This window comes from Eucyclogobius newberryi, unplaced genomic scaffold (assembly GCF_026437365.1).
Source record: "Eucyclogobius newberryi isolate DKJ021-1_F unplaced genomic scaffold, fEucNew1.0.hap1 SCAF_4, whole genome shotgun sequence".
Lineage (NCBI taxonomy): Eukaryota > Metazoa > Chordata > Actinopteri > Gobiiformes > Gobiidae > Eucyclogobius > Eucyclogobius newberryi.
The window spans coordinates 39920873-39934779 of NW_027316056.1; the positions used below are offsets into that span (position 1 = coordinate 39920873).

Genomic DNA, 13907 nt, shown 5'->3' on the forward strand with positions numbered 1-13907 from the left:
AGAGGAGACGGACAAAAGAGGGGAAGAGGAGAGGTCAGACAGAAGAGGAGAGGTAGGACAGAAGAGGAGAGGTCGGACAGCAGAGGAGAGGTCAGACAGAAGAGGAGAGGTCAGACAGAAGAGGAGAGGTCAGACAGAAGAGGAGAGGTCAGACAGAAGAGGAGAAGTTGGACAGCAGAGGAGTAGTCGGAGAGAAGAGGTCAGACAGAAGAGGAGAGGACGGAGGTCGGACAGAGGAGGAGAGGACAGAGGTCAGACAGAAGAAGAGATGTCAGACAGAGGAGGAAAGGACAGAGGTTGGACAGAGGAGATGGCAGAGGTCAGACAGAAGAGGAGAGGACAGAGGTCAGACAGAGGAGGAGAGGACAGACAGAGGAGGAAAGGACAGAGGTCAGACAGAGGAGGAGACAGTGAAATGATCTGAACTGTGATCCTTTTATCACCACGTCTACAGGTCCATGTGTTTACCGTGTGCAGAGTGTGTGTTTAGTGAGTGCGGAGAGTTGAATATAGAGTCCACAGCAGTGAGAGACGGAGGACTGAAGCGGACTCTGCTGGTGCTTCTGTGCCCACAGCGTTGGCATGTGCCCTTATAATGCTGACCCACGTCTAAGGCCTGTCCTGGAGCTCATTGGTAAATCACTGGTCCAGGCGAATATCTCATTATGCTTTATGTGAACTACGTGAACATGAGCTCATCGGATCTGCTGGATAAGGCTACAGCCACACTGATGCATGTTCATTTCTTGTCTTGTTTGAGGGACTTGAGAGTCAATGGAAAAAAGCACAGAAGTGTTGCTGTAGCCTCTGGTGCCCCAGTGTGGCTCACAGGAGAACAGCAGAGCTCTCCCTCTCACTGCCGTGGACGCAAACCACTGTCACTTCACTGCACAGAGAAGCCCGGACCCTCCACCGGCCGGAGAGAGGAGGACCAAAACCAAAACCACCAAAACCACCAGACCACCAAACCACCACACCAGCACACAGACTGGGAGAGCTGGAGACGAAGGACAGGGCGGGACAGCAGCCCCTTTTACACAGTGCGATTCACCTGCTTTTCACCATAGTCAATGGCAGTTAATTAACTTGCTGCTCATCACTGAAACTGGGCACTTGACATTTGGGGCGTAAGGCCTTTTTGGTAATTTTTAATAAGATATGTTTTAAAATTAAATAAAAATCTGTTTTCTTCACTCTAGGACTCAATTACATCCTGTTGGGTGTAAGTGAGATATTTTTAGCTGCAGTGTCACGGGACATTCACTAAACATAAACTACACAATAAGTCTAGTGTGTTGGTAAGTGTCGCCTCCGAAAGGGGATTTTTAAACAATTGTATTTTTCTTAGGAAATGCAGCCGTTACTGGTGCATGTTCAAGGTTTTTCAGAAGTCTGATTTTTCAAAAATAAGAATCATCTGGACTATTTTGACATTCATCCAAGAGTCATTCTCAATCTGCGAATCAGGACCGAGGACTCAGATATTTATCCTACTCAGGGTAGGCCCTGCCCACCGGGCGGGACCTCCTGATGAAAAGGTGTTATTGGTTTCACCAGAAACTAAACCTCTTTGTTTTCTATCAAACTAGCCTCTTTGTTTACGATCAGTGCTTTAATGGACTATCAGCCTCCTATTGTCCCTGTCTCCCTCTCTCTCTCCTCCCTATGTAACTAATTAGCATCAGAATGCTCTGGGCGTCGACCTCTCCAGGGATCCAGTTGAATCTTAAACCCTCGTTCCTATTGAATAATGTTTTTTTTTTCTTCTCTTTAACTCGTCTTATTTCCCTGCTTAGAATCTACACTTGACTATTGAAGACAGGGAGGAGAGAGAGAGTGAGCCAGGGACAATAGGAGGCTGATAGTCCATTAAAGGACTGATCGTAAACCAATAACACCTTTTCATCAGGAGGCCGGTGGGCAGGGCCTACCCAGAGTAGGATAAATATCTGTGTTCTCAGTCTTGATTCTTAGATTGAGAATGACTCTTGGATGAGAGTCAAAACTTATTGTTTTTTTCAAAAAACAGTCCAGATGATACAACTGAATCTTTTTCTACAATGGAACACTCCCGGACGAATAAGGGACTAAACCGACAAAATAAGAAAATAATAATATTTTATTTTGACCTGTTTCTTAAACCCTGGTTTGTTCTGGAGGATAAATAACAGATTCATTATTTTTATCTCTCTTTTTAAACATGTGATCTTTCATGTCACACTTTTGATCACAGCATTAATATCATTTTTAGATAAACTCCTTCTGATATTAGTGATTTGAAGTCTATTGTCACACTGCATGACCACCAAAATTACACTACTTCAAAAACAATGTGTAATTTATTTATTATACATATTTCACAGATAGACATTTATCATTTATTCATTTAAAGTGATGATTGAACATTTTTTATAAAAGAAGGAAAGGATGTCACGTCAAGTACCCAACTACAGAGGAGAAAAGCTGACCTGGGATTAGGTCTCCTGATAAGAAATGTGAACTAGATCAGATGTTTTTATGGGTTCTCTAAGAAGCTTTTTCTCTAGTTTGTTCCAAGCCTCATGTGCGAGTGCAAGTCCACTGTGCCATGAACACAAGCCTACACTAAAAAGCTTAGGCTCGGCTTTGTGCAGCACTAGCAGTATACAAGCTAGACATGTTTTCCCTCAGTGATATCAGTACCATGGACAGTTCTCAGCTGGCCTCAGTGTAAAAGGGGCTGCGTGGGGGCGGTGGGGCGAGTCTACCTTGTAGGCCACCCGGGCAGGACACCGTTTGCCCAGGCCGAGCGGAGGACACATGTGTCTTAACATCTGATACATGTCTGAGTAAGTGATCCGACCACTGGGGGGCGCCGTGACACACACAAACAGGGACAGACAGGCGCATTCGGAACAATGCCCCACACAGCACACAGACACGAGTTTGGGAAACATGGGACAGACAGAGCCACAGAGGAAAAACACAGTTATTGAGAGAAACATGGGGCTAGTTTAAGGACAGAGGAGAGAGTCGCAGAGGAGGAGGAGGAGGGTTCATGTAACGTTAGTTTAGTGTTAGACAGGTCTGTGTGGAACAAAAAGGGAGGAGATGCTGCATTCAGGTTCCTCTGGGATGGTGCGGAGTTTACACTGTTTCCTGGTGTTTCTGCTGGAGCATAAAGTGAGTCCTCAGGGGGATTCCCTGAGGTCTCTGTCCCAGCCTTTTGTCTGTGCGTGTTTGTCTGTACTGCGTGGTCTATATCAGAGTATCGTCTGTGATCAGAGTATCGTCTGTGATCAGAGTATCGTCTGTGTTCAGAGTATCGTCTGTGTTCAGAGTATCGTCTGTGTTCAGAGTATCGTCTGTGATCAGAGTATCGTCTGTGATCAGAGTATCGTCTGTGATCAGAGTATCGTCAGTGTTCAGAGTATCGTCAGTGTTCAGAGTATCGTCAGTGTTCAGAGTATCGTCTGTGTTCAGAGTATCGTCAGTGTTCAGAGTATTGTCAGTGTTCAGAATATCGTCAGTGTTCAGAGTATCGTCAGTGTTCAGTGGAAGCCCCTCCCTCAATATTTCCCCCAATCAGAGACACAGCCAGAGTGGGTCAACCCCGTATCTGGGACTAGAACTAGAACTAGTGTTATGTAATAAGCCTTTTAAACATAACTAAGCGTTTCTGCAATTTCACTGATGAAAGTGACAATGTTTGTCTGAGGAACATATTTGGTAATAAAGCCAATGATGGATGTCACTCCAATTATGATCATAAACAGTGCAGTGGTTCTCAAACTATGGTGCGTGAGCTCCTTCAGGTGGGACCTCCAGAGCGACTGTAGCACTGGGTTTAGCCCTGCTTTTGTACGCGGTGTACGTGGTGTACTTGGTGTAGTTGGTGTACTTGGTGTAGTTGGTGTACGCGGTGTACGCGGTGGTACTTGGTGTACTTGGTGTACTTGGTGTAGTTGGTGTAGTTGGTGTACTTGGTGTACTTGGTGTACTTGGTCACTTGGTGTGAGTTTGAGAACCACTGCTCTGGTGTTAGTGTTGCCCGGGTAACGCTCCCTCTGCCTGTGTCTCTGGACCCGACCCGACATAACAATGCCATTTCTGCTCAGGCAAAACTAGAGACAGCAAGCAGAACTAGACCAGACGCATCTAGCACCGTCTGATGTGATGGACACGCCCTCAGGTCAGTAGCAGTGCAGACCACCTCATGCTCGTGTCAGTGTGTGGGGGTCTCTGCAGACCACCTCATGCTCGTGTCAGTGTGTGGGGGTCTCTGCATTGTCCCAAACATTCTCAGAATGCATCAACAGAAACTTCAATGGTGAGATGAGAGTGCAAACCTGAACTAAAACCAAAGCAAAAGTAAAACTATCGTCTACAGTGCCACATTCATCAGGCTCAGTCTTAGTCATGGTCCAAACCTTGCACGCCACCCTATGTGGGCATTTCTTGCCAAGGCCCAGAGGAGGAGAGATAACCCGCAATAAACTGTACATATCCTTATAATGAATGCGCCCGCTGCAAGAAGAATACAAGGAGGGAAGGTTAGGCCACAGAGAGGAGGAGCACAGAGGAGGAGCACAGAGGAGAGGAGGAGCACAGAGGAGAGGAGGAGCACAGAGGAGAGGAGGAGCACAGAGGAGAGGAGGAGCACAGAGGAGGAGCACAGAGGAGAGGAGGAGCACAGAGGAGAGGAGGAGCACAGAGGAGAGGAGGAGCACAGAGGAGGAGCACAGAGGAGAGGAGGAGCACAGAGGAGGAGCACAGAGGAGAGGAGGAGCACAGAGGAGGAGCACAGAGGAGAGGAGGAGCACAGAGGAGGAGCACAGAGGAGAGGAGGAGCACAGAGGAGCACAGAGGAGAGGAGGAGCACAGAGGAGGAGCACAGAGGAGAGGAGGAGCACAGAGGAGGAGCACAGAGGAGAGGAGGAGCACAGAGGAGGAGCACAGAGGAGAGGAGGAGCACAGAGGAGCACAGAGGAGAGGAGGAGCACAGAGGAGGAGCACAGAGGAGAGGAGGAGCACAGAGGAGGAGCACAGAGGAGAGGAGGAGCACAGAGGAGGAGCACAGAGGAGGAGCACAGAGGAGAGGAGGAGCACAGAGGAGCTGAGGAGAACATGTTTAAGCCCAGAGTAAAACATAACGTATGTGATGTTCTCACTCTGATGTAGAAGAGGAAAAAGGTCCTCAATCAGAGTAGAGCCTCTGCTCCTCCACATGGAGAGGAGCAGTGGCTCTACTCTGAGCCTCTGCTCCTCCACATGGAGAGGAGCAGTGGCTCTACTCTGAGCCTCTGCTCCTCCACATGGAGAGGAGCAGTGGCTCTACTCTGAGCCTCGGGCATCTGAACATACTATAGAGAGAAGTCGGGAATGAAAAGGTTATTTTAACTCAAAATCAAAGTGATAAATGGAAACATCACATTGTTATTTTAGACTGGGCAGATTTAGAAAGAGAAAGTGAGATCGACACATCAGGAGAAAAGAGGAGAGGACATTCAGCAATTGAATGAAGAGGAGGAGGTCTTTTTATGTTTTATGTGCTGTATGTTTTTCCCTTTGAGAAAGAGTGAGATCTGTTATTGTCAGAAACAAAAGACACTTTTAAAGTTCTTTTCTTCACATTTATCCGTCAAACACTCCTTATTCACATTATGAGTCTTTTTATAGATTTAAGTATCTTTACTTAAACATATAAACAACTGAGTAACTATAAAATGGCTGTAAAATCATCCTGTGGAAAGTGCATCAAATATACTAGAATTATTTAAAATACAATCAACAGTTAATGAGAAAAAACAAGATCATTAAATCATTAAATGTCTCGTGCAGTTTTCAGTCAAATTCAATAATTATTTTCTATATTCTATATTATATTCTATATTCACCAAGCGATCTACTGGTTTCACTGAGTGCGTTTACATGCGTAACCCGGTTATGAGCCAGTAACCCGGTTATGATACAGTAACCCGGTTATGAGCCAGTAACCCGGTTATGATACAGTAACCCGGTTATGAGCCAGTAACCCGGTTATGATACAGTAACCCGGTTATGAGCCAGTAACCCGGTTATGAGCCAGTAACCCGGTTATGAGCCAGTAACCCGGTTATGATACAGTAACCCGGTTATGAGCCAGTAACCCGGTTATGAGCCAGTAACCCGGTTATGAGCCAGTAACCCGGTTATGATACAGTAACCCGGTTATGAGCCAGTAACCCGGTTATGATACAGTAACCCGGTTATGAGCCAGTAACCCGGTTATGATACAGTAACCCGGTTATGATACAGTAACCCGGTTATGATACAGTAACCCGGTTATGAGCCAGTAACCCGGTTATGATACAGTAACCCGGTTATGAGCCAGTAACCCGGTTATGATACAGTAACCCGGTTATGAGCCAGTAACCCGGTTATGATACAGTAACCCGGTTATGAGCCAGTAACCCGGTTATGATACAGTAACCCGGTTATGAGCCAGTAACCCGGTTATGAGCCAGTAACCCGGTTATGATACAGTAACCCGGTTATGAGCCAGTAACCCGGTTATGAGCCAGTAACCCGGTTATGATACAGTAACCCGGTTATGAGCCAGTAACCCGGTTATGATACAGTAACCCGGTTATGAGCCAGTAACCCGGTTATGATACAGTAACCCGGTTATGAGCCAGTAACCCGGTTATGATACAGTAACCCGGTTATGATACAGTAACCCGGTTATGATACAGTAACCCGGTTATGAGCCAGTAACCCGGTTATGAGCCAGTAACCCGGTTATGAGACAGTAACCCGGTTATGAGCCAGTAACCCGGTTATGATACAGTAACCCGGTTATGAGCCAGTAACCCGGTTATGAGCCAGTAACCCGGTTATGATACAGTAACCCGGTTATGAGCCAGTAACCCGGTTATGAGCCAGTAACCCGGTTATGATACAGTAACCCGGTTATGAGCCAGTAACCCGGTTATGAGCCAGTAACCCGGTTATGATACAGTAACCCGGTTATGAGCCAGTAACCCGGTTATGATACAGTAACCCGGTTATGAGCCAGTAACCCGGTTATGATACAGTAACCCAGTTATGAGCCAGTAACCCGGTTATGATACAGTAACCCGGTTATGATACAGTAACCCGGTTATGAGCCAATAACGCGGTTATGATACAGTAACCCGGTTATGAGCCAGTAACCCGGTTATGAGCCAATAACCCGGTTATGATACAGTAACCCGGTTATGAGCCAGTAACCCGGTTATGAGCCAGTAACCCGGTTATGAGCCAGTAACCCGGTTATGATACAGTAACCCGGTTATGAGCCAGTAACCCGGTTATGAGCCAGTAACCCGGTTATGATACAGTAACCCGGTTACGAGCCAGTAACCTGGTTACGAGCCAGTAACCCGGTTATGATCCAGTAACCCGGTTATGAGCCAGTAACCCGGTTATGAGAGCGTGGGAAATCCTCTAAAAAAAGCACCCCCTACAGGTCAGACGACTCATTGAACTAAAATGCAGTTAAGTTTTATATATTTAACATTTTGCAAAAGATTATTAAAAAGTGTTCCCAGAAAAGCAAATTTTTTAGGTTTTTAATTTCACTTCCTGTTTGTAATTGATGACATCACACTAGGAAAGTACCCAGCAAACACTGAGAAACAACTCCTGTTGATTAAAAATAATCCCAAAATGCAAAAAAATGACCCTAAAACCACCAAGACACTTAGAGCTAACTCACTTTGCACCTGTAACTGACAAAACTGTCCATGAGATCATCACCAGACTGAGTTTATCTACATGCTGCCTCCATGTGTGGCCTAAACACGAACCAGCCTCCTGCTGGTGCCAGAGTCAGGACTAAACATGGGCCGGCCTCCTGCTGGTGCCAGAGTCAGGACTAAACATGGGCCGGCCTCCTGCTGGTGCCAGAGTCAGGACTAAACATGGACCGGCCTCCTGCTGGTGCCAGAGTCAGGACTAAACATGGGCCGGCCTCCAGCTGGTACCAGAGACAGACTAAACATGGACCGGCCTCCTGCTGGTGCCAGAGTCAGGACTAAACATGGACCGGCCTCCTGCTGGTGCCAGAGTCAGGACTAAACATGGACCGGCCTCCTGCTGGTGCCAGAGTCAGGACTAAACATGGACCGGCCTCCTGCTGGTGCCAGAGTCAGGACTAAACATGGACCGGCCTCCTGCTGGTGCCAGAGTCAGGACTAAACATGGACCGGCCTCCTGCTGGTGCCAGAGTCAGGACTAAACATGGACCGGCCTCCTGCTGGTGCCAGAGTCAGGACTAAACATGGACCGGCCTCCTGCTGGTGCCCAGAGTCAGGACAAAACATGGACCGGCCTCCTGCTGGTGCCAGAGTCAGGACTAAACATGGGGAATATGCGTTTCAGTTTTATGCAGCTAAAATCTGGAACATTCTTCCTGAAGATGTGAGACAGGCTTCTACTCTGACAATGTTCAAATCTAAGCTAAAAACTGTTTTGTTCAGCTGGTCATGTGACTGAAAGGATTTTTCTTTGCACTCTTCTCTTTTATGACTTAAAGGCGGTATGGACGATTTTTCGGCGATTTGAGAACGCAGGCGGAAGTGCACATGCCCCTCCCCCGTGTGGACTGATACAACACACACGTGCGTTTGTTTATTAGCGCAACGGAGCGCATCATTTCTCGTCTCCCGTAGATTTCTGTCCACTTCTGCGTCAGCTCGAACTGTCTTTCTCCGTCTTCATTTTGCCCCGTACACTGAGGGAACTATATTATGATAGATCCATGCGCTTAGGCACGCGGAAACGTGGGGACGAACCGCACGCGGCTGCAGGTGAGCGATAGGTGCGTTTTATGATTGATACGTGGCAGGATAAATGATTTATCCACGCCACAAGGAAATATGATAAAAAATTTGCTGAAAAAAAATCGTCCATAACACCTTTAAATTGTTTTTAATTAATTACATTTATTGTATTTCCGTTTCTGTAATTTCTTTGTGATTTTAATGCATTTTTCCTGCTGTGAAGCACTTTGAATTGTCTCGTGTATGAAATGTGTTTTACACCAAATAAAGTTAAAATAGGAAAGTCGTGAAAAACTGTCATAGGCACTTTAAGTCGTCTACTCTACAGCAACTGACTTCAAACCAGGCGCTTCTACATACATGTACATACATGTATGTTCATGTACATACATGTATGTACATGAACATACATGTACATACATGTATGTTCATGTACATACATGTATGTTCATGTACATACATGTATGTTCATGTACATACATGTATGTTCATGTACATACATGTATGTTCATGTACATACATGTATGTTCATGTACATACATGTATGTACATGAACATACATGTACATACATGTATGTTCATGTACATACATGTATGTTCATGTACATACATGTAAAACATGTACATACATGTACATACATGTATGTTCATGTACATACATGTATGTTCATGTACATACATGTAAAACATGTACATACATGTACATACATATACATACATGTATGTTCATGTACATACATGTAAAACATGTACATACATGTATGTTCATGTACATACATGTAAAACGTGTACATACGTGTACATACATATACATATACATACATATACATACATATACATACATGTACATACATGTGAAACATGTACATACATGTACATACATGTAAAACATGTACATACATATACATACATGTAAAACATGTACATACATATACATACATATACATACATGCACATACATGTACATACATGTACATACATATACATAAATGTACATACATGCACATACATGTACATACATACACATACATGTACATACATGTACATACATATATACATACACTCTCTGTATGTATAAATGCTGGAAATATGTTGTAAACTATGTCATATGCAGGTTTGAAACTAACTAATTTAACTAACTGACAAACTAACTGACAAACTAACTGTCTAACTGACACCGTGGGACTCGCCACGCCCTGGGCTTTACAGGCTCATGTAGCTTGTTCCTACGAGCTAAAAACGGAAAAGTTGCTAACAGGTTTAGGTCATTGTAATATTTGAGCCATTGTCGCCATAGTTACCACTCTAAATATCCAGAATATTCAGATGTAAACAAGGACACGAGCATCCTGGTTTCTCTGAGGCCTGTAAACACCGCATCCAGAACGCTGCTCATAACCGGGTTATTCATGCACACGTAAACGCACTCAACGGCTTTCTTGGTGCAAAGGCTTTTACTTCAGATGCCCTGACTGGTCCTCCACTTATCCAGGCTTTGAACTGGCACAAGGAGGGCACGACCCTCCTTTAACAACATGTGGCAACTCGCTGGTTTTGTCTGCGTTGCTTATTTGTCAGGCTGCGTTCACATTTGTCTCAGTTTGATTCTGGTTTAGACTCTTTTACTCAAGGTTTGGACTTGGTTTGGTCCTGTTCGAGTCCCGCTAAAGCCCTGATCTAGTCCCGCTAAAGCCCTGATCGAGTCCCGCTAAAGCCCTGATCGAGTCCCGCTAAAGCCCTGATCTAGTCCCACTAAAGCCCTGATCGAGTCCAGCTAAAGCCCTGATCGAGTCCCGCTAAAGCCCTGATCTAGTCCCGCTAAAGCCCTGATCGAGTCCCGCTAAAGCCCTGATCTAGTCCCGCTAAAGCCCTGATCGAGTCCAGCTAAAGCCCTGATCGAGTCCCGCTAAAGCCCTGATCTAGTCCCGCTAAAGCCCTGATCGAGTCCCGCTAAAGCCCTGATCTAGTCCCACTAAAGCCCTGATCGAGTCCAGCTAAAGCCCTGATCGAGTCCCGCTAAAGCCCTGATCTAGTCCCGCTAAAGCCCTGATCGAGTCCCGCTAAAGCCCTGATCGAGTCCCGCTAAAGCCCTGATCTAGTCCCACTAAAGCCCTGATCGAGTCCAGCTAAAGCCCTGATCGAGTCCCGCTAAAGCCCTGATCTAGTCCCGCTAAAGCCCTGATCGAGTCCCGCTAAAGCCCTGATCTAGTCCCGCTAAAGCCCTGATCTAGTCCCACTAAAGCCCTGATCGAGTCCCGCTAAAGCCCTGATCGAGTCCCGCTAAAGCCCTGATCTAGTCCCACTAAAGCCCTGATCGAGTCCCGCTAAAGCCCTGATCGAGTCCCGCTAAAGCCCTGATCGAGTCCAGCTAAAGCCCTGATCTAGTCACGCTAAAGCCCTGATCTAGTCGCACTAAAGCCCTGATCTAGTCCTGCTAACGCACTGATCTAGTCCCACTAAAGCCCTGATCTAGTCCCACTAAAGCCCTGATCTAGTCCCGCTAAAGCCCTGATCTAGTCCCACTAAAGCCCTGATCTAGTCCTGCTAACGCACTGATCTAGTCCCACTAAAGCCCTGATCTAGTCCCACTAAAGCCCTGATCTAGTCCCACTAAAGCCCTGATCTAGTCCCACTAAAACCCCGATCCAATCCCACTAAAGCCCTGATCTAGTCCCACTAAAACCCTGATCCAATCCTACTAAAGCCCTGATCTAGTCCCACTAAAGCCCTGATCGAGTCCCGCTAAAGCCCTGATCTAGTCCCGCTAAAGCCCTGATCGAGTCCTGCTAAAGCCCTGATCTAGTCCCGCTAAAGCCCTGATCTAGTCCCACTAAAGCCCTGATCGAGTCCCACTAAAACCCTGATCTAGTCCCGCTAAAGCCCTGATCTAATCCCACTAAAGCCCTGATCTAGTCCCACTAAAGCCCTGATCTAGTCCCGCTAAAGCCCTGATCTAGTCCCACTAAAGCCCTGATCTAGTCCTGCTAACGCACTGATCTAGTCCCACTAAAGCCCTGATCTAGTCCCACTAAAGCCCTGATCTAGTCCCACTAAAGCCCTGATCTAGTCCCACTAAAACCCCGATCCAATCCCACTAAAGCCCTGATCTAGTCCCACTAAAACCCTGATCCAATCCTACTAAAGCCCTGATCTAGTCCCACTAAAGCCCTGATCGAGTCCCGCTAAAGCCCTGATCTAGTCCCGCTAAAGCCCTGATCGAGTCCTGCTAAAGCCCTGATCTAGTCCCGCTAAAGCCCTGATCTAGTCCCACTAAAGCCCTGATCGAGTCCCACTAAAACCCTGATCTAGTCCCGCTAAAGCCCTGATCTAATCCCACTAAAGCCCTGATCGAGTCCCGCTAAAGCCCTGATCTAGTCCCGCTAAAGCCCTGATCTAGTCCCACTAAAGCCCTGATCGAGTCCCACTAAAACCCTGATCTAGTCCCACTAAAACCCTGATCTAGTCCCACTAAAGCCCTGATCTAGTCCCACTAAAGCCCTGATCTAGTCCCGCTAAAGCCCTGATCTAGTCCCGCTAAAGCCCTGATCTAGTCCCACTAAAGCCCTGATCGAGTCCAGCTAAAGCCCTGATCTAGTCACGCTAAAGCCCTGATCTAGTCCCACTAAAGCCCTGATCTAGTCCCACTAAAACCCTGATCTAGTCCCACTAAAGCCCTGATCGAGTCCAGCTAAAGCCCTGATCAAGTCCCGCTAAAGCCCTGATCTAGTCCCGCTAAAGCCCTGATCTAGTCCCACTAAAGCCCTGATCTAGTCCCAGTAAAGCCCTGATCTAGTCCCACTAAAGCCCTGATCGAGTCCAGCTAAAGCCCTGATCGAGTCCCGCTAAAGCCCTGATCTAGTCCCGCTAAAGCCCTGATCGAGTCCTGCTAAAGCCCTGATCTAGTCCCGCTAAAGCCCTGATCTAGTCCCGCTAAAGCCCTGATCGAGTCCCACTAAAACCCTGATCTAGTCCCGCTAAAGCCCTGATCTAATCCCACTAAAGCCCTGATCGAGTCCCGCTAAAGCCCTGATCTAGTCCCGCTAAAGCCCTGATCTAGTCCCACTAAAGCCCTGATCGAGTCCCACTAAAACCCTGATCTAGTCCCACTAAAGCCCTGATCTAGTCCCACTAAAGCCCTGATCTAGTCCCGCTAAAGCCCTGATCTAGTCCCGCTAAAGCCCTGATCTAGTCCTGCTAACGCACTGATCTAGTCCCGCTAAAGCCCTGATCTAGTCCCACTAAAGCCCTGATCCAATCCCACTAAAGCCCTGATCTAGTCCCACTAAAACCCTGATCCAATCCCACTAAAGCCCTGATCTAGTCCCACTAAAGCCCTGATCTAGTCCCACTAAAGCCCTGATCTAGTCCCGCTAAAGCCCTGATCTAGTCCCACTAAAGCCCTGATCTAGTCCTGCTAACGCACTGATCTAGTCCCACTAAAGCCCTGATCTAGTCCCACTAAAACCCTGATCCAATCCCACTAAAGCCCTGATCTAGTCCCACTAAAACCCTGATCCAATCCCACTAAAGCCCTGATCTAGTCCCACTAAAGCCCTGATCGAGTCCCGCTAAAGCCCTGATCTAGTCCCGCTAAAGCCCTGATCGAGTCCCGCTAAAGCCCTGATCGAGTCCCGCTAAAGCCCTGATCTAATCCCACTAAAGCCCTGATCGAGTCCCGCTAAAGCCCTGATCTAGTCCCGCTAAAGCCCTGATCTAGTCCCACTAAAGCCCTGATCGAGTCCCACTAAAACCCTGATCTAGTCCCACTAAAGCCCTGATCGAGTCCCACTAAAACCCTGATCTAGTCCCACTAAAGCCCTGATCGAGTCCCGCTAAAGCCCTGATCGAGTCCCGCTAAAGCCCTGATCTAGTCCCACTAAAACCCTGATCTAATCCCACTAAAGCCCTGATCTAGTCCCACTAAAGCCCTGATCTAGTCCCACTAAAGCCCTGATCTAGTCCCACTAAAACCCTGATCTAGTCCCGCTAAAGCCCTGATCGAGTCCCGCTAAAGCCCTGATCGAGTCCCACTAAAGCCCTGATCTAATCCCACTAAAGCCCTGATCAAGTCCCGCTAAAGCCCTGATCTAGTCCCGCTAAAGCCCTGATCTAGTCCCACTAAAG

The 13907-nt window shown here is 47.0% G+C and overlaps 1 protein-coding gene across 1 annotated transcript in view; it reads right to left on the reverse strand.

Moving 5' to 3' along the window:
* The window catches only part of cacna1ab (calcium channel, voltage-dependent, P/Q type, alpha 1A subunit, b), a 196529-nt gene that overhangs the window by 35319 nt on the left and 147303 nt on the right, over window positions 1-13907 (reverse strand). The window contains exon 41 of the mRNA XM_072464008.1: window positions 4410-4506. Coding sequence (XP_072320109.1) covers window positions 4410-4506 — 97 coding nt within the window. The remainder of the gene's footprint in view (window positions 1-4409; window positions 4507-13907) is intronic.